The following is a 19963-nucleotide window of genomic DNA, read 5'->3' on the forward strand; positions in this document are numbered from 1 at the left end:
TTTGTTAGACTCTGTTATATTGAAGAAATTATCAGGAGACTTTTCAGATCCCATTTCCCTCTGACTGTGTCTATACCTTGAAAGAGAAAGTTGAAGCAATTATATAGCTAATTAGAGTAATATAAATACTTTCTTTGAACTATTCAGGCAAATTAGAGAAAAGGTATTTTTTTGATTTGATGATTGATTTAATTATTAACATCAGAGCATAGACACTTCATTTGAAACAAATCTAAGCTTGCATAGTGATTTGCATGTAGTATAGTAAAATTAAGTCCTGAATAATAGGTCACAAATGTTGAATAACAATTAGTCTCTACAGCAATTTCTACAGTTATAAACAGCACTTCTAGTAGCTGCACATGCTAGGTTCTGGTGTTTGTCATTGAATTGTTTTATTTGTTCCATTGTGTAGATAGATTGAACAAAGGGAAGCTTGATTTTTTGGTAAGAATATAGGCTTAAAACTTGGCTTTTTAAAATTTTTTGCAAAACTGATAAAAAATAAAATGCTTCTTGCAGTTTACTATTAGAGGAAAATACTGTTTCTTCCATGGCATTCATGATGCCTTAAAGGAGACACCTGCAAAAGTAGGCCTCCTCCAGACTATATGTTTTGTCTACATCAGAAATTTGTAAGGAAAGCGACATTTTTTTCATGGAGACTCCAGCAAAATTCTGCAAAAACATTTAACCTGTTTCCTCTTTGTTCTAGGGAAAAAAATGGAACTTAGGTTTTTAAAAAACCCCATAGGAATGCTATGCTTGTGTGTGGGGACAATGTCCTCTCCCACAACTACTGTTTGTTTTCTCACGTATTGGTTCCTGAATTAAGAATAATCTTTGCAGTCTGGAAGCACAGCTGCAACAGCAGCTGAGTGGTTTACTTGGGGGCAGAGGGAACACGAGTTGATGTTCTCACTTGAACCAGGAGAAAACTGATCACAGATTCTTCTGTCAAATGAATAACGACCTAGTGCCAGTATCCTTTAGAGGTTAACGACTATTTTTAGTGTTTGCTACACAAATGGATGCTCCCTCCAGGTTAGGATACAATACCCAAGAGTTGTATTTTTTTTTTTCAAATTAATGTTTTCAGACACGGAAATCAGCCAAAAACATAGGAGGTCATAGAATGAGAAATTAAATCTCAGGTGTCCAAATTGGCTGGTCCAATTAAAACCTATCCCCAAGCTGCAATTATCTGGAACAAAACAAAAAGCAACTTTCATTTCAGGACCACATATGCAAATCTAAGTGCCATCACAATGGCTTTTAATGCTTAGGGGATAAAATGCAACAAATTTATTTTTTTTCCTATGGTCACCTTTTATCTATAAAACCAATAACCAAAAGAAAATTGAAAGGAAATGAAATAATGACAGATCCTATAGGATCTAAGTCCTGAATGTTGTTTGCTTATTCTCAGTATACCCATGGGTGCCATACAAACAGGGCTGACCACAAACGTAAGTGACAAGAGCAATATTATCAAAATTCTCTCACTATTGTCATGCTAACAAGCTACACCGAAATCTATCTAACCTACAAATATCAAATGCTGGCTGGCATTCAATTCAGATAGAACACTGACTGCAGTCACACACTGCAGAGTCAGTGAAGCCTTCTCCCGAGAGCAGGAGCCTGTGACAGTCAGTCAAAGACTGGGTTTCGTATGCCATTCAATACCAGACTGGTGGGTGCCTTCCTGCGTAGAAGGGCCAGTGAGCACAGGAGGAGGGAAAAGCTCACGACTCCCAGAATGACCGTTCCTGATATCAGTGCACTGGTGATGGCGTTCAGCTGGAAATGAGGTTCGTTTGGAGAGCCTGCAAGTAATAAACACGCACAGTGGGAAGGTCCAGCATCAGATTTAACTCACCTTATCCCAATTTAAACCTGCAAAGCATGTCATCAGTATCTTGTAGAATAACAGCATGAGACGATTATGCTACAATTTATTTGACTATAATTCAATTCAATACCCAAAGGATTGTATGGTTTAGAGGCCTGGTATCCCCCCGGCAGCCAAAAACAGTCACCTATAAAATGCTCTAAAAATTGACCAACAGGTTGCATATGAGTTCAGAAATCCTCAGTGAACTGTTATTTAAAATATAACAAGCTTGTTAAACCAGAGCTCATTATTTTTAGTTGATTACAGTTTTGTAACTAATCACCAAAAAATACTTACCATTTAAAAAAATTATACTTTAATTTTCAATATATGTTAATTATCTTACCAAGCTGTGAATTGTTAGTTGGAGTCTCATCTGGGGGGAAGAAAAGAAAAAGAAAAGCAATATTGTGTCTCCAAATATTTATCTATGTCTGTTATAGTTCTATAATTACTTTTTACCTATATGTCCCCTCACCTTCACCCACAAGCTCCCTGGGAAAGGCAATAACGAAAGTCCCGCTAAACCGTCTGCTTTCTCATTTCCTGTTCCATGTGTCCAAGATTTCATCATCTATCTATTCCTCCAAGCCCACACCCCGCCACTGCCCTGGGCATACAAATAAAATCGTAAAACATACTGCTCTGTATTCCTTCCTGCTGACTTTGCTTCATCATTATCTCTCCAGTCAGGTTAGTGGGGGCAGTAATTGTTAACAGCTATTACATTTTTCAAAGCCCTATAACCTGCCATTTATTATTCTTTTATAGAGAAACATTCATTATTTAGTGCCACTCTATTTTAAGTGATGCCAATTTGCCCATTATAATCTGCAAAAAACATCAAGTTCCAAGAAAATAAATTCGTACTTAATAACTAAATGAAAAGAAAAATCATTCCTGAACTTGAGTTGCAGTTTTATTTGCATCTGTTAAGTAAAAGACTGAAGCCATTGATTTTTCATTTTCCCTGACAAACATAATAGATGCAATGAACACATTCACTTGGTTTCCCAGTTTTTGTTACCCATTTTGTAATCATATAGCAATTAACCCTTGAACATACACAATGAGTGGATTTTATATTTGTGTTTAAATACATGGGTGTATATGTGCCTGTGAGTGTTTGTTATTTGAACCATAAAATGTGTGCAGTTGGCTGTTTGATTCTGGCGTATAAATACTATTACAATTAATATGTGTGTAATTTCATACAGTTTACAAAGTGCTATCTCATATGTTATCACATTTAATTCTCATAATTGCCATATGGTTTAGATATTATTGCTACTCCCATTTTACAGATGAAGAAACTTCCATCTGCCACAGCCTCCATGATAAAGTAAACACTAAGCTTAAATAAAAGATCAGTTTCAGAGTCCCTTTTCTAAAATAATATAAACTAGCAAGTGTGGAAATATTTTTAGTAAAAGAGATAAATATCTCAAACTATAAAACTCCAGGATTAGTATTTGAAATAATTGATGGGAGAACCTGGTGAGATATTTATAAAACATCTGATGCCATTTCTTTTCAGACATATGAGTCTTGGCAGAAATGATGGTTCTGCTGTTTGATCCTGAAGTACAATGTCCAAAATAAATAGAGCACTCATTCATAGGATTCTTTAGAATGGTGCAATGCATTGCTATAGGACAAAAAGAAAAAAAAAATACAAATTTTCATTATAAGACGCCCTTAGGAAAATCCTAACCTCCAACCAGTATCATCCTACAAGGACAATAGCTTCTCATGGAAATAGACAGGATGTATGCACTGTGATTAATTCATCCAAAAGATCTGAGTGCCCCTTTCCCAAAACAAGCTGCCTCACTGGAACATGGAAGAGAATATATAATGCTATAAAATTCCTTTTTAAAAGTTATTCTTTGTTTAGGAATTACATTTATTTGCTCTTAAAAAAAAAAAGGTTTCTATTAAAGAATAGAAAGTTTCCTCCTATGTATCCCAAATTAAGCAAAAGTTCTATGATTGTATGCCCCCACTATTTTCTGCAATTTCAGGTTAACAAAAGAAGTCAGAATATCCACTCCTCTCTTACATTACCAAAGCACTTTTGTAAGAACAGCATCCCAGCTGTCATCTACAAGGACTTGGCTGTGGACAAAATCTCTGTGTGGGGACAAAGATGCCAAATGAGCCACATCAGCTGCAGGCTCCAGGACTCTGAAAAACTGAAAGCATCCTACCTTTGGTAGATGGCTGAAATCAGAGTGTGTAATATTTGAATATTGTTTGGAATTGTACTCGATACTGAATAAGCTTAGCGAGAATAAATTTATCTGTTATCTTCTGTTTCTGGTATCCTGCAATGTTAGGATCATTGCAATTAAAAGAAAATCAAAGAACTGTCTAGAAAAGGGAGGTAGAGATTTTTCAGGAGCTTTTTGTCACCACACACTTCTATTTTTCTCTCACACCAATTTGGTCTTATACACATGTACACTAAAAAAAACCTTATGGAATTCAAACAGATTGGAATTCTAAACTTGGTGAGCTCTTCAAAAAACATATAGCTAGCTGAGGACCCATAGGAGGAAAGTGATAGCAGCAATACCACAGCTGTTTAAAAGCCAGAAGTGGAAGATAAATTGTCATTCTCTGCTTTTCTCTCAGATAAGTAGCTGAAATAAATGGAAAAAGTGAACATCAGTGCAAAGATATATGCAGAATGAATATTTTTCCTTTCTAAGCACAAACTATTTTTTTAAGTCTTCAATTTACCTATGTGGTAAAATGAACCACATATTTCAGGTTGAGAGCCTCAAAACTTTTTACTCTCCACTGGGTCATGTTCGTTAATAGTCTATCTCTACATTTGAATTCTAAGATTCCCCAAGGGCAAAGACTGTGGCCTGTTCTCTATTTTATTCCCAGTTCCTAGCAGAGTGGCTGTCCCTGTAGGGGCTAAATAAATATGCTAGAATGAATTATTCAATGAAACTCAATGACGCTAGTTGGACAAGAGTTTGGCTTGAACTTCTCCATATGAATTTTTGTAAAAAAAAAAAATTATGAACTACTATTTTCCAGTGATTATACCTTTAAATTTCCAGGATTGTACCCCATGATAAGCATTTCCCTACCGAATAGTTTTAGCATTTCAGAGCTTAAAATAAGAACATTTCATGAATTTTGAGGATTTTGAATTCTGAGGATATGAATATTTTCCGAAGTCAACTAAAAAAAGGATTAACAATGTTGGGTAAAAATAACCACAACGGATTTGACTTCATTAAAGTAAAACAAAACAAAACAGGAGTTCTGAGGTTTAACAACTTATTAAACCTGATCCAAGCCAGATGTCTAGGGGAAGGCGTGGTTCAGTGAGTAAACAGAGCAAAAATTCCAAGTATCAGAGAGCTTTGAAGAGAGCAAATCAAGCCTGAAACTGGACTTGTCTATGAAAATCAGCCACAGGATCTGCAGAGATAAATTCTAGCTGAATTAAGGTAAAAAATAAAGTAAAACTAAGAGAAGAAGGTAGACCTGGTCATTAAGTTGGACATTAAATTTACATATAATTTGCCTGTGAATGGCTAATAGCTTGATTTCTGAGTTGTATTTGTATGGAATTTAAAATTAAAAAATTTTAAGGATATTATAGTATTATAATGAAATCATTGTTACACATGGTCCTCTAGGCAGTGAGGCCACCATGATATCCAAAAATAAGGACCATCCTACTGCTATTTATCAAAGTTACAAAAAAAAAAAAAAAAAATCCACAGAGAGTGAGAGAGAAATGAAGGAAGGTTAACCATTATCCTTTGGGGGCTTTACGGGTGGAGAGACCAAGGTGACTAGGAGAGAACCTTAGTGCATTGGGAAATAAATGTCATCTTTGAGGTGGAAACAAGTTGAAATTGGAAAGGAAGAAATCCAGGCATGACATCAGAGGTATTGTTATCAAAGGCATTAGCTCTTTGAGGTTTTAACATAGATATTTCGGATGACTAGACGTGATGTGGAAGAAACCTATAAACCTGGATAGCTGGTGAGCTACAGTAGGATTCGAAACTGCTGCTTGGTAATCTTTACTGGGATTTGGAGATCTTAATAATTTTGGTCTGTTTTAAGATTATATTACAGTAGTAAATTATTTAAAATTTGTAACATTTAAATTTGATTTTGTCCAGGTAAGAAGGAAGCAAAGAAGTTAAAGAGGAGGAAAAGTCATCTACTCAACATGAACAGAGAAATGTCACTTTCAAGGTTCTTTTCTTATGGCAAACTGACTCTAGATACGCTCCATAGAAATAAGAAAATTTTTTTTTTTTTTTTTTTTTGTTTAAGAATATTTTTTATTGTGCCTACCCAAAAGCATTCCTAATTATTGGCAGCAAGAGCTGAGTTTCCATGCAGTGTAATTCTATGAGCTATTTCCGACAGCTAGATAGAGATAAGGATTGGGCCTCTGACAAACCACAAACCAGTCATTTTCAAACCATTCAAAACATACCAAACCCTCAGGGAGTAGAGACTAAGTTTGAAATTTTATATTTAATAAATTTCTGCATTATTTAAAGGTCCTCTTAGGCTTTTTAAAAAAATACTGATATGTGTACACAAACACAGAGGAGTGAATAATTAAAGCAATTGTCTGGATTTTTCAGGTCCAAATGACTTTTGCTTAATTACCTCTTTCAGACAAAACTTTCTTTTCATTGTGGGACAGGAGACCCACAATTGAAACATAATAATAGCCTATGGCTATTATAAAATAGAGAAAAATTATTAGCATATAGTCCAAATCAGAATTCTGCTTTCCCTTTTTAGACAAATTTAGAACCATAGAGTTAGAAAGAATCTGAAAGGCTACTTTTTCAAACCCTTTATTTTAAAAATAAAGAAAGAAATGTTTGCCCAGAGAAGTGGAGGAAAATCCCAAGTTCCACAGCTTATTAGGACAAAAGCTGGAACTAGAACCAGCTTTTCAGACTTCAGTGTGTGTTGTTTACAATGCATGTCTGTTTTATCCAACTGATTCTGGATATCTCCAGGTTCACGCTTGTAAAGCAGTATCCCTTTGGAGAGTGTGTGTGTATGTGTATATGTATGTGTATGCACATGCATATACAAATATTTGTATACATGAAAATGTATTGTATAAACAATTGTGTCCATTAGAGTCGTGAGCACAAATAAGTGCACTGGTGGGCGTATTTACATACTATTACAATTCAGGATCCTGGGAGGAAGCAAATGGTATTCAAACTAGCAATTTAAGGAGATTTAATAGGACTATTTATAAAGATGGAGGGAATTCACAAGAGAAAGTCAAGTTACCTGGGCTATGGGTTAAAGGGAGAGTTTCCAGAACTCTGAGAGTAGTTGAATGGAGAGAGTTGTCTGGTGGGAGCTGTGTGGACTTCACACCCAACCTCTGACAGCGCCACCTATTGGCCAAGTCCAACCAGAAACTACTTGGCAAGGCAGCCAGGGGATGCAGTTCACAGAGACCAGTATTCAAGGTCAGAGAGGGGCTGGGAAGGGCAGAGTGGAGCCGGATGGGCAAATGAAACATGTCCAGCACCGTATACTTTGTGTGTGTGTGTGTGTGTGTGTGTGAAGTGAAATGTGGTAAAGACAGTATTTCCCTTAGTAAGTTGAATAAACAGGAAACTACCATGAAATTAAAGTTGTCTAGCAGTTTATCTTGTCTCACAGTTAATTAGTGCTCTTTAAGAATCACTTTGAGTTCTCCTTAGAAGCCAAGGTACAAGCCATTTTGGAACCGTCTATTACTACACACAAAAGGAGGAGTGCTCTTACCACTCCGAGTAATGATGGGCCCTGCAGAAAGGACAGCATTTCCAGAAGTGCTCTGGGGGCTCCAGGTGGTCCTCCTCCCCGCATCTCGCCTTTCTCTGTGGTCGCAAATCTAAGGAGTTAAGAAAACAAATGAAATTCCACACCGGCACAAAATTGTTTCTTTATGGCCATTTGGAGAGCAGATTCTTTTAGAAGAGATACCACATGTTTAATTTTATTCATTTACTTCTGTGCATTTATTTAATTACTTTGCATATAACTGCTACAGTATTTCTTATCCTGGCTTGGGCCGCATTTCTTATTTCCTCCCGTTGTAATTGTGCATTGCCTCATTAATTTACATAGCTCAATGGCTCCCCTGAAAAAGAGCTGTGTTTATCAAACTTTTCTACTTTTATTTCTCTCAAGGCTTTAATAAATCTTTCCCTGAAATGTTGGTCAGCACAGAGCCAAGGAAATGTGGAATCTCTATTTAACCCCAACTGATATAGCTACTTAGGACTAAAGCAATTAATAATTGTGAAGAAATCCATGAATTAGAGCACACATATAAACACATTAAAGCTATCTCAAATCAAAAAACATGACTGCATTTTTCTCAGGTTAATATTGCTGTAACACTAGGGGGCCTACTGTCTAGATATTCTACTCTGCCCCATAGCCCTACTGAAGGATTGGAAGTTCCCTGGTTACTCTGTATCATGCGTCTGTGACTTTGACCATCCTTTGGCATGGAGTGTCTCTTATACTCTTGATTTTGCCTCTTTGGGGTTCATCTGTCTTCAAAGTCATATCTCTTCCACTGAGCCTCCAGCCTCTCTTGTTTCATCTCTCTCACAATGACGAATAATGCCTTTTACTACAGCCCATATATATGTCTGCCTTTGCACCATAACGTTTTGTCATATTTTATTTCATGATTATCTCATGATCCTAAAGGATAAGCTAACTGAATTCAGAACTCATTCATGCATCTCTGTATTCCCAGTATAATGCTTGGCACAAAGCGGCATTCAATAGATCTTTCCTGGATGAATGAAAAAATTGTTCTTCAAACTATTTGACCTGAAGCATATCCACTTTCTATGTAGAAATTAGTTCCTAACACTTGATAACTTTCAGCTTAGATCAATTCAACAGTTCAGAATAAAGTTGCTAAAAACATACTGGCATAAGGAAGGGGCAGTCATCAGCTCTGCAGAGCTTGGTAACACAGTGCAGGAAGACAGTGGACATTTTCTGATTCTTGTGTTTCACAAATCGGAACACTTCAAAGGAAAAGTGGCCCTGCTGGCTCCTGCCGTTTTCAATGACGGTTGTTTGAGGATCTTTGTCACAGCTACACGTTAAAGAATGTGAAAACGATATTACTGGAAAGTACCAACCCACCGTGACTTGTAAATTAATTTCTGCAGTATTAAGAGTACCCCATTACATTAAGAGATAACAAAATTATGTCATGTTATCGATACTTAATAGGAGAATAAACTAACTCAACAGATATGTAAGTGACCTAGATCACAATATTTAAGCAGATCAGTTTCTGATTATAATATTATTATCAAATTTTAGAGGAATTATACTTTCATATGGTTCAAAAATCCAAACAGTATAAAATATATATAGTAAAAAGTCTCTCCCCACATCTCTGCCCTTGTCCATGCTCTCCCATGTCCACACACAAACCTGCCCGTGGTGACCTCACATGTTACTGCAGCCTCACAGGGCATATGCAAATAGAAGCAGAAGCAATATATTCTCAATGTTCCCCCCTTCTTAAACAAATGATAGCACACTCTCTATATTGTTTTGTACCTTGCCTTTTTTTAAATTTAACAATGTATCTTAGAGGTCTTTCCATATCAATATTTAGAGAGCCTCTTTCATCTTTTTCCACAGTTGTACACTATTTCATCATGCACACGTCAGAGTTTATTTAACCTGTGCCCTATTTATGTACACTTGCATTGTTTTGAATCTTTTGCATTTTTACAAAGTAATAATGAATAGTCTTACAATACATCATTTCGAACATGTGCAGGGTTACCTATATATCTGTAGGATCATTCAACAGATTTTGCCACATCGCCCTCTATAAATATTGTTGCATTTTTTTTTTAAACATCTTTATTGACGTATAATTGCTTCACAATGGTGTGTTAGAATATTGTTGCATTTTGTACTGCCCCAGTAATGTATAAAAAATACTTATTTCCCTCAGAGCTACATCAATAAAGTATATGTATGAAATTTTGGATTATTCCCTATTTGGTAGGAACAATAAACTATCACCATATAATATCAATTCACCTTTATCTTAGTGTGAATGGATGTGTGCATTTTTCATATATATTAGAGCCATTTGTGTTTCTTTATCTGAAAATTGTTTATGTTCCTTGCTCAAATTTTTATTGTACTGTTGGCCTTTTCCTTAAGATTCCTATAAATTCTTGGTTTTTAGGAAGAGTGGTTCCTTGTTTGTTATGTAAGTTGTAAATTGTTTTAACTTTGTTGTTTGGCTTTGGACATTCCTCCCAGTGTGTGTGTGTGTGTGTGTGTGTGTGTGTGTTTGAGCACAGAAATTTTATTTTTACATAATTTAATTTTAAATATTTTATTTTATGGCTTCTAGTATGTGGGCTAAACAGGATTTTCCTTACTCCAAATTTCTAAAGATATTTTGTGTGTTTTCTTCCATCACTTTTAAAGCTGTAGTTTTTAAATTTAAATTAATCTATTTAAAGTTTATCATGGTATAATGAGTGAAGTACAGATCCTATGCTATTTTTTTTTCTTAAGATTATCTACTATCCAGCACTATTTTTAAAAATCTCTGTCAATCCCACTGATTTGCATGTTACCAAACTCTGTCATATAGTAAATTCCCATGTTTTGGATCTATTTTTCAACTTACCACTCTAAATTTTTGTCTATGTGTCTAGCCTCACATAATATCATACCCCTTTAATAACTTTAGAGCTTCTATTAACTGTAATATCTGGTAGAGCCATACCCTCCTCATTTCGATGTTGATTTCCCCCTTTCTTTGGTATTTTATGGATTTTTTGTTTATCCCTTTTTTCTCGATTCAGTTAGCTTGTGATTCTCTGTTCTCGTAGGTATGCATTTCTCCTGACTGTTTCTGGGATCTATGGCACTGGGACCCCTCAGCAATCACTTTTCTTCCCTGCTTCTCCTGCCACTTCTTCCCACTCTGCTTCCTGCCAGCCTTTTCCTGCTCTATTTTGTCTTGATCTTAAATGCTTTTATCAACACTAACACATATTTTGGAATTTCTAGGTTTTCTTTTCCTCCTAATCTCACTGAAAATGGCATTTAGGGAACTTTTTTTAGTTATCCATTTCAGTCTCTATAGTTTCCAAGAAGAAAACTGAAAGAATTAAGCTGAAGCCATAGTCATACCAGAAGTCTGATGATCTTACTCTAGATTATCAATACATAATCATTATAGAAATTTTGGAAAATAAGAAAAATGTCAAAACAAAATGATCCACAATCTCACTGTGCATAAATAACAAAGGTGAACCTTTTGATGTATTTCCTTATAGTCTTTTCTATCATGTATTATATAAATGAGGTCAACTGTACAATCGTGTATGCTAATTCTTTCATTTCATATTTTAATACATTTAAATTTTAAAGAACCACATATTTCTAAAGATAGAAATATCAAGAAGACAGAAGGGGAGGAGATAAAATAGAACCAACTATTTTTTTCTATTTTACAAATAATTTTACATGATTATTGTGTCTGTGTGAGCTCTCAACTTACTGGTTCTCCATAATTCGCCTACCCACTTCCTTACTGCTGAATATGAAGTCGATTCTCATGTCTTACTATTTTAAATAACACTGATAGACAAGAAAGTCATAAATATTTTAGAATATGCTTCCCAGTTCACAAAAGTAGAATCAAAGGATATGAAATCTTTTAAGGTTTTTTGATACATACTGATATTTTTTCCCAAAAATGTTAACCAAATTAACACTTCCAGCAATAGAATATGTGTCAGTTTGATCATACCCTCTGAGTATCATCTTAACATTGATTAGCCAGTAAAACTTATTCTTTTGGTTTCCCATGATATTACTCCCATCATGTGTCAATAAGTGGCAGTGATCAGAGCCAACTGCATTTTATAAGCATGATTAGAAGCCATTGCTTGACTCTCAAGTCTGTTCTCCTGTCAGATAAAGATGCTGAAAAGGAACTGAGATGATTGAATGTTTTTATGATCAATGTCCCCTTTCCCCAAATGTAGATTACATTCACTCTATCACTGTCTATTGGGGAATGAAGTTGAAGTTATTGGTTCTGATAAAAAAGGAGTGGTAGGCTGTATTACACTTTCATATTAAATACTGATAAATGAAAAAAGCATTTTGAGGTCTAAATTATCTAGCCCATTACTTTAATTTTAGTCTCCTTTTGACATACCATGAGACAGTCTAGTTTTGGAAAAATAGTACCCTCTCACTGCCTTTCTCATATTGTCCATAGTACCCTAGCCATGCTTTTCCTAAGACAGTGAAATATTCCCACATGACCTAAACATGAATAAAACATCTTTGATGGAGCAAACTTACTTGTAACTGTCATTCAACAACAGCCTTATCAGCATTTCATGTTGAAAATTGTTCTCCACTTTTATAGTTCCAACTATATAAGGACTAAAAGTTCAAAATGTAAAACTTTAAATTTAAAAGCTATAAAAGTACCCTATAATTTGTTTATCTGACTTAGCTTTTCTATTTTAATTATCTACAGTAGGATTATTGCTATCAATACAAGACTTAGACACTTACCTAAGGAAGAGATCATATCGAATATCATCATTTGGGTTCCCTGATGGGGTCGTGTAGCAATAATCCATTAAGACATTCCATCTGCAGGAAGAGGTAAGAATAATCTAGAGTCAGAATCTCCTTTTGGATGTTAGTTACTAATCCAAGGGAAGTAGATATTGACAAACATCTTATCCCAGGGAACATAGTTTTATATTATTTGCAGAGACTTCTTGTTTATTAAAATTTTCTCCTAAACTCAAACTATTTAAAAGTCTGCAACAAATTGCTGTCACACATCAAGAATCACATACAACCAAGAATAAAAATGCCAAGAAGACAAAAAGGGAGAAGGTAAAGTAGAACCAGATTTCTAGAGTGTGCTAATCTCTTCAGGATGCAATGTTTAAATAATAATATATGAGAAACCCAAAATAAACTATTTACATGCTACAATTTTTTTACTAGGGCAGAAATGGATCTTTACTTTTGAATTTCCTTTCAATTCTGATCATTCTGGATTTTCTAAGTGTCAAATGAAACTTGATTGATTTCGTTATTTTGCAGAGATGTTTCTGGAGATAGTTTTATATAATTTTGGCCCAGATTCTTATGGGGAGAGTTCCTTTGTTTTTTAATAAACTTTTATTGAATAGTAACACATATAGAAAATACATGAATCATAAGTGTTCACAAAATGACTGCATCTGATTAATCACCTTTCAGATGAAAAACATAGAACATTCTGGTATCCCAAAAGCTCTCCCCATGCCCTCTTCCAGTCACTACCCCTCCTTCTTTATGGGAAGAATTGCTATTTTCCAATTAATGACATAAAGTGGGTGTCACCCTTTAATCCTTGTAATTTGGTTTTTTTAAAGATAAATTTATGTATTTATTTATTTATTTTTGGCTGCATTGGGTCTTCGTTGCTGCACACGGACTTTCTTTAGTTCTGGGAATCGGGGGCTCCTCTTCGTTGTGGTGCGCGGGCTTCTCATTGCGGTGGCTTCTCTTGCTGAGGAGCACGGGATCTAGGTGCACAGGCTTCAGTAGTTGTGACACGTGGGCTCCAGAGTGCAGGATCAGTAATTGTGGAGCATTTGCTCCACGGCATGTGGGATCTTCCTGGACCAGGGCTCGAACCCACAACCCCTGCACCAGCAGGTGGATTCTTAACCACTGGTCCACCAGGGAATCCCCCTTGTAATATGTTATTTCTACTTATTAGCATTTCTTTTTTATTTTAATTTAGGCAAATATATGTATTTTTACATATAGGCAAACTAAAAAATATAGGCATTACCTTCTAAACCAAAAATTGGGGTACATGATTTGATATACAGTTTGACAGGAGGCAGAATATTTGAAATCATCCCTCTCTTGGAGAATCTGAGGTCTATGGCTTCAGAAGGTGTGGCGATTGTGGGTGGGCGGGCATTCAGGTGGGAAGAGTAAGGTGAACAAAGGTGTGAAAGAACAGAAGGAGGGCTTCCCTGGTGGTGCAGTGGTTAAGAATTCGCCTGCCAATGCAGGGGGCACGGGTTCATGCCCTGGTCCGGGAAGATCCCACATGCGGCAGAGCAACTAAGCCCGTGTGCCGCAACTACTGAGCTTGCGCTCTAGAGCCCGCGAGCCACAACTACTGAAGCCCACATGCCTAGATCCCGTGCTCCGCAACAAGAGAAGCTACCACAATGAGAAGCCCGCGCACCGCAGCTAGGGAAAGCCCGCGCACAGCAAAAAAGACCCAACGCAGCCAAAAATAAATAAATAAATATTTTAAATAAAAAGAAAAAAAAAAAAACCCAGAAGGGACTAGGAAGGTCCTGGGGTTCATGGGGAGCATCAGGTGGGAGGGCTGAGATGCGAGCAGCACGGAGACACTGGAAAATCTGGAAAGGAGTCTTAGGTGCTGACATTTTTTAGAGAGAAGCAGCAGGATGAAGGAAGGTCACAATCCCCATTCTGGCAGGGATGTTTTGGGGTGAATGTGCTAGAGAGTGCAGGAGGTGTTTTGAGATGCTGACAGCTGGACCAGAGGGTGGCTGCATGGGTGGAAGAATAATAGACATAATAGGAGAGGTACTTGGGAAGGAAAACTGAAGAATAAGATGGGGTGAATTCCTGAGAAGTTTTTTGGACATTTAAGGTGAGGTTATGTCACCTTAATATAGGGTCGAGTTTCCCATTTTGGAAACTGGGAGAACAGTGGTTCCACTGATATTCTTCTTTTCCTTTAAATACGTGTCTTTTCCCTTGATTAATCTCACCCCATTCTGACTGCTCTCTTGTTTGGAGTGATAAGGATAGATATCAGACAGAGATGACACTAGGTCAGGGCCAGGAACACTGGGTAGGATTTGAGCTGGCAGAAATAAAATGGAAGGGTGTGTGTGAGGGAAGAGGGTGGTGGTGGAGATAGAATCTGGTCAGAGGCAATGGCATAAGCCTTGCTATGTTTGGCAAAAATGTGTAGCCATGGATGGCGAGAGCGAAATGTCTGTACCTGGTTAGGGCAGGAGATGTATTAAAATCCCTAGGGGAGTGGCCTCAGGCCTATGCCCCTAACTACTTTTTTTTTCTTTTAATTAATTAATTTATTTATTTTGGCTGCTTTGGGTCTTCATTGCTGTGCGCGGGCTTTCTCTAGTTGCGGCAAGCTGGGCTACTCTTCGTTGCTGTGCGCAGGCTTCTCACTGTGGTGGCTTCTCTTGTTGCAGAGCACGGGCTCTAGGCGTGTGGGCTTCAGTAGTTGTGGCTCACGGGCTCTAGAGCACAGGCTCTGTAGTTGTGGCACACGGGCTTAGTTGCTCCGTGCCACATGGGATCTTCCCGGACCAGGGCTCGAACCCGTGTCCTTGCACTGGTGGGCGGATTCCCAACCACTGCGCCACCAGGGAAGTCCCCCTTAACTACTTCTTTAAGAGCCATTGTTTAGCATTTCTAAATGGAATGGTAATGGCAATATTTTTTTTAAAGTGAATGAGCTAACTTTATGATTCATGAGGCTTTAGGCAGCCAAAATGTTTTAACCAACAAAAGATAAGGGTTTGAAAATACCTGCTGTCCAGATTAGTGGCTTGTACAGCTGCAAATACTTTGGTTTTCAAAGGTAATCCTATACTCGGGATAATTAACTGCTGACTGTAGGTTGAATCCTAATGATGAAAAAAATAAGCAATTAATCTATCATTGCCGTCCCAACAGCACATCTACTTAAGACAATAATGTCCTATAAAAGAAAAGGGGTCAAATCAACATCAATTTACAGAACCAACTCCAAAAAGGACCTAATTAATCCTCTAGTTTTTGGCAGAACTGTTCTTAAATCATATCCAAGTAACAAATTCATGCATAAATCTTTTTGTGTCCGTAGTTTACCATTTATGATGATTAATGTTCAGTGTATTTAAATTATATGCAATGGTTACTAGTCAGAGGTTAGTATTTAGTTTGTCTAATATTCAACTATCAATATTCAGTTTATTTAAATTCATATTCCAGTTATTTAAATTATATTAGTGGCTAATATTCAGTTTATTTAAATTATATCTGCTTCAGTTTAGGCCCTTTGCCATTGGAGTTGTAAGTCTTTACACTTTAAATAATGTCTCATTTACCCAGAGTCACTTATCTGGCAATTTGAAATTACCAAAATTTAATAAAAAACCTAAAAAGAGACCAGTATGGTCTCTGAGTTGCCAAAATGCATGCCCTGGAATTCCTGTACTAGATTACATGGTAAAGACTTATAGAAGGGTGTCTTAGGACTTCATTTCTACCTTTTACCCTAAGTTTAGACCAATTCTGGAGAGTTTATTTATATCACTTCCCAATCTACAGTAGATTAAAGCAGCAAATTAGAAATGGAGAAGTGACAGCTTTAATTTGATAGTAAAGAAGAACAGAAAAAAATGTAGAATAAAGAAAAAACTTCTCAAAATCTAAGCTGTCAAATCATTTAGCATGGAGGCAAATTGTTTCCCCCAAATTCAGTAACTCTGAAGATAATGCTATTTTGCAGCAAAGGGGAATTTTTAATGTTCATTATGAAATCTCAACATCATCAAGCAAAGGCAAAATACAGAGCATACTCTATTTAAGAAGGTTGGGAAGAGAACAACAGATATTGAATTTTTAAAATTAAAAGAATAATAATTCGGATGCTTCACTTTTGAAAAAGTTGCATTCATGTGGAATATTTCATTCTCAAATAAAGCCTGATAAATGAGGGATTATATGCTGTATTTATTTTCTATATTTCTGTGATAAATGATAATAGCTCCTCTAACCATTTCTGATAGGTAGTATTTTTATTTCATTATCTTTCTGGCTCCCTTTTCCAACTTCTCCAAGTTATCCACATTTCATTAACTATACAGTTCTTTCATCTTGTATTTGCATCAATATTCTCCAGAAGAATGTTTACTGTTTTTTACAAGTATTATACTATAAAGTCATTTGCAAGTGATATGACTCAGCTGTGGTTTAATCATGACTTATCAAATTTATTCTTCTATAAGGTGATCTTTTGATTTTATTTTGTTTAGTTGCCTTTACTCCTGTTAGCACAATATTGTCCCTAAAATCAATTATATTTATTTTAAATTTTTTCTTCAACCTTAAAAATAATTCATAATTAACATAACCCAGTTTTAGATTTACTCTGTTTCTTTATCTGCTCAGAAGACACTATTACTTAGGTATAATTCAAATTCACAAGGTCATCCTCACTTTCAGTTTCCACAGAGGAGAAAACTGATCTATTTATACCATGCAAAAATAAGGTCATAGTTCAACTTGAAGTAAACTCCATATATTAAAATCACACAGTCAATAAATGTCATTATTTATTATAAGTAAAATTTTCCTAAGTACATTCACTGAATCCCAGAACACATAGAAATAAACAATTGCACTTTTTCCCAAGTAACTAACCATAGAATAAGAGCAGTAGGTATGTAATATAATTTTCATCATTCCTAAGGGTTAGAAATCACAAACTTTGCATGTAAAATATGGCCCCCAATGGTTGTAAAATAATACTTAGTTTGAAATACTGCAATAAAATTACATTTGGGTAGCTAAATGTTAGTGTTCCAAACAAATAATAAATATGGTTTTGGATCAATTCGTCAAAGTATACAAAAATTTTTTCAGTATAAATTACTATTTTTTTAATGTCCTGTAAGATGGCAAAATATTACAATGGTGCCATGTTAAGAAACTAGTTTGGGGCAGTGAAGCTCTCCTGTATGATACAGTAATAATGGATGCATGTCATATACATTTGTCAAAACCCATAGAATATATAACGTGAAGTATTAACCTAAATGTAAACTATGGACCTTACTTAATAATATGTCAGTATTGGTTCATCAATTGTAACAAATATGCCATATGACCCATAATACAAGGTGCAGATAATAGAGGAAGTTGTATGCAGGCACTGGAGGTCTATAGGAACTCTCTGTACATTTTCTAAATCTAAAACTGCTCTAAAAAAATTAAGTCTGTTAATTTTTAAAACACTAGTTTGTAGGGAAGTGGTTGAATTTTATTAAATAACTGGTTAGTAAATAACTTTTAAATTTTAATGTATTAATTCAACCATTAGTAATACTTTCATTGCAAATTGGTTAAAAATGAGAAGGATTTTGGCACTATGTATTTCATTTATATTCTGATATAAATTACTTACTATAGAATTAAAATCTTAAGGTTATCATCAAATTATAGACTTTTACTTGGCATTAAGATTCTAGAAACTCTTTGAAGGATTAGGTCTAGTTAGCAACAGGACTACGATACTATTTCTAATGATAAAGGAAAGAGCTTAATAGCAAAGCTCTCCTCAAATCCACAGTTCTAAGGTTTGATTTTCTGCTTTTCTGCTGAGAGAATAGTTTAATTTCACAGAAAATAGTGGTATCCTTAAATGTCATGTGAGTATGTTTTTCACTTTTTTAGGATCAGGAATTCTCATCTTTGTTTCACTCAAGTATAACAAATAAGATTGAATCCAAACCATTCATCGCAATTCTACCTGAGGGACCTTACACGTATAAATTAACAGAAATGTTCCAATTTAAAAATACTGCTCACAACAATAATAAATATCTGGCCGTACTGGGAATGAATACTGACCCATATTTGCTGAGTATTGTAAAACCAAGTATCTTGGCAGCTTCTCCTTACAGAAGAAAGTTTAGAAATGACAGAAAGGCAATCTCCATTCCAACACATTTTAATTTGTTGTTTAGAACTCTGTGGTGTCAGACTACAAACTTATAAACATGACTTTTTAAAATGCCTTTGGAAAATGTCTTACTACAATATTTATAGCACATTATATTCAAAGTATAATGCAATGACTTTTAAATCAGTTGCATGAATTATAACTCAGTGCCATGATGACATGAATAATAATGTAAAAATCAGATTCATAATTTACAAAAATGTTGGTTGATAGATTGAAAATTGATATTTAAATCAGGCATTTAACATGTATGAATAAAAATTTTTAATCAACATGAAAATATCATTGTGAGATTAATGTTAGTTATAAATAGAAATTCATGTATTTTTCACGTTTTTGCTGCCACTGTCGATATTTAAATGACAAAAGTTTATACAATACTGTGCAGTCAACCCAAATTATTTCAAATGTGACAGAATTGACAACAGCCAAAACCCACATTGAAAATATTAACACATTCATCACCAAGCATCGTGCCTTCAAGTCAAGTATCATTTGGACTTTTCCTATCTTTTTATCACAAATATATTATTTCCAAAATCTTGACCCTGACTATGGCTACACACACACACATACACACATAAATAAATATATATGTATAAATGTAGGTAGACACTTGGAGTAACTATGCAGAATCACACTTATAAAGTAAAGTTTAAATCATACACCAACTTCTAGAAAAAAATGGAGTTTTTAGTATACTTTTATCACTAAGATATATGAAAATGGTGGTAAAGATGAATAAGCGTTACCAAAGTATAACAAGGTTAATGTGGCTTTTGGTAGATTTTTATATAAAAGCCATTCTCATAAATGGCTCCTCAGAACAGTGAAAGAGGAGATAACATACTTCTCCCATCAACTTACGTTATAAAGAAGCAGGTTCAAAGTGCTGACAAATGTACCATTGTTCTCCCTCACAGAAATAGCAGCTGAGGACCTAAAACAGATTGAGGAAAAGGAAGGCATTGATGAGATTTTTAAAGTCTCATTTATACCTTAATGTTAGATTTAAGGCAAAAAACTCTTGAGTAATCCTGACATACTTTTAACTAGGTCTGGAGTGTGCATACTGTTTAAATTACTGAACAGATAAATAATCAAAAAGCAAGAGGGACTAAGTAAAGACAAACTGTTCTTTATGATCTTTTTATTTATAAAGGAAGCTTTTTTACATTTTTTATTACTTACATGAAACTTTT

General features: G+C 35.3%; 1 protein-coding gene across 21 annotated transcripts in view; it reads right to left on the bottom strand.

Moving 5' to 3' along the window:
• Positions 1-241: 241 nt before the first annotated feature.
• The window catches only part of ZPLD1 (zona pellucida like domain containing 1), a 324181-nt gene continuing 304459 nt past the window's right edge, over positions 242-19963 (bottom strand). For all 21 annotated transcript variants that reach the window (XM_068545559.1, XM_068545566.1, XM_068545563.1 and 18 more), the window contains 7 exons: positions 19629-19701; positions 15563-15660; positions 12521-12601; positions 8861-9032; positions 7694-7802; positions 2244-2273; positions 242-1829 (listed from right to left, as the gene is read on the bottom strand). In XM_068545559.1, the coding sequence (XP_068401660.1) occupies positions 1654-1829; positions 2244-2273; positions 7694-7802; positions 8861-9032; positions 12521-12601; positions 15563-15660; positions 19629-19701 (739 nt within the window). In that variant the 3' untranslated portion in view covers positions 242-1653. The remainder of the gene's footprint in view (positions 1830-2243; positions 2274-7693; positions 7803-8860; positions 9033-12520; positions 12602-15562; positions 15661-19628; positions 19702-19963) is intronic.

The sequence above is a fragment of the Eschrichtius robustus genome, chromosome 6 (genome assembly GCF_028021215.1).
Source record: "Eschrichtius robustus isolate mEscRob2 chromosome 6, mEscRob2.pri, whole genome shotgun sequence".
Lineage (NCBI taxonomy): Eukaryota > Metazoa > Chordata > Mammalia > Artiodactyla > Eschrichtiidae > Eschrichtius > Eschrichtius robustus.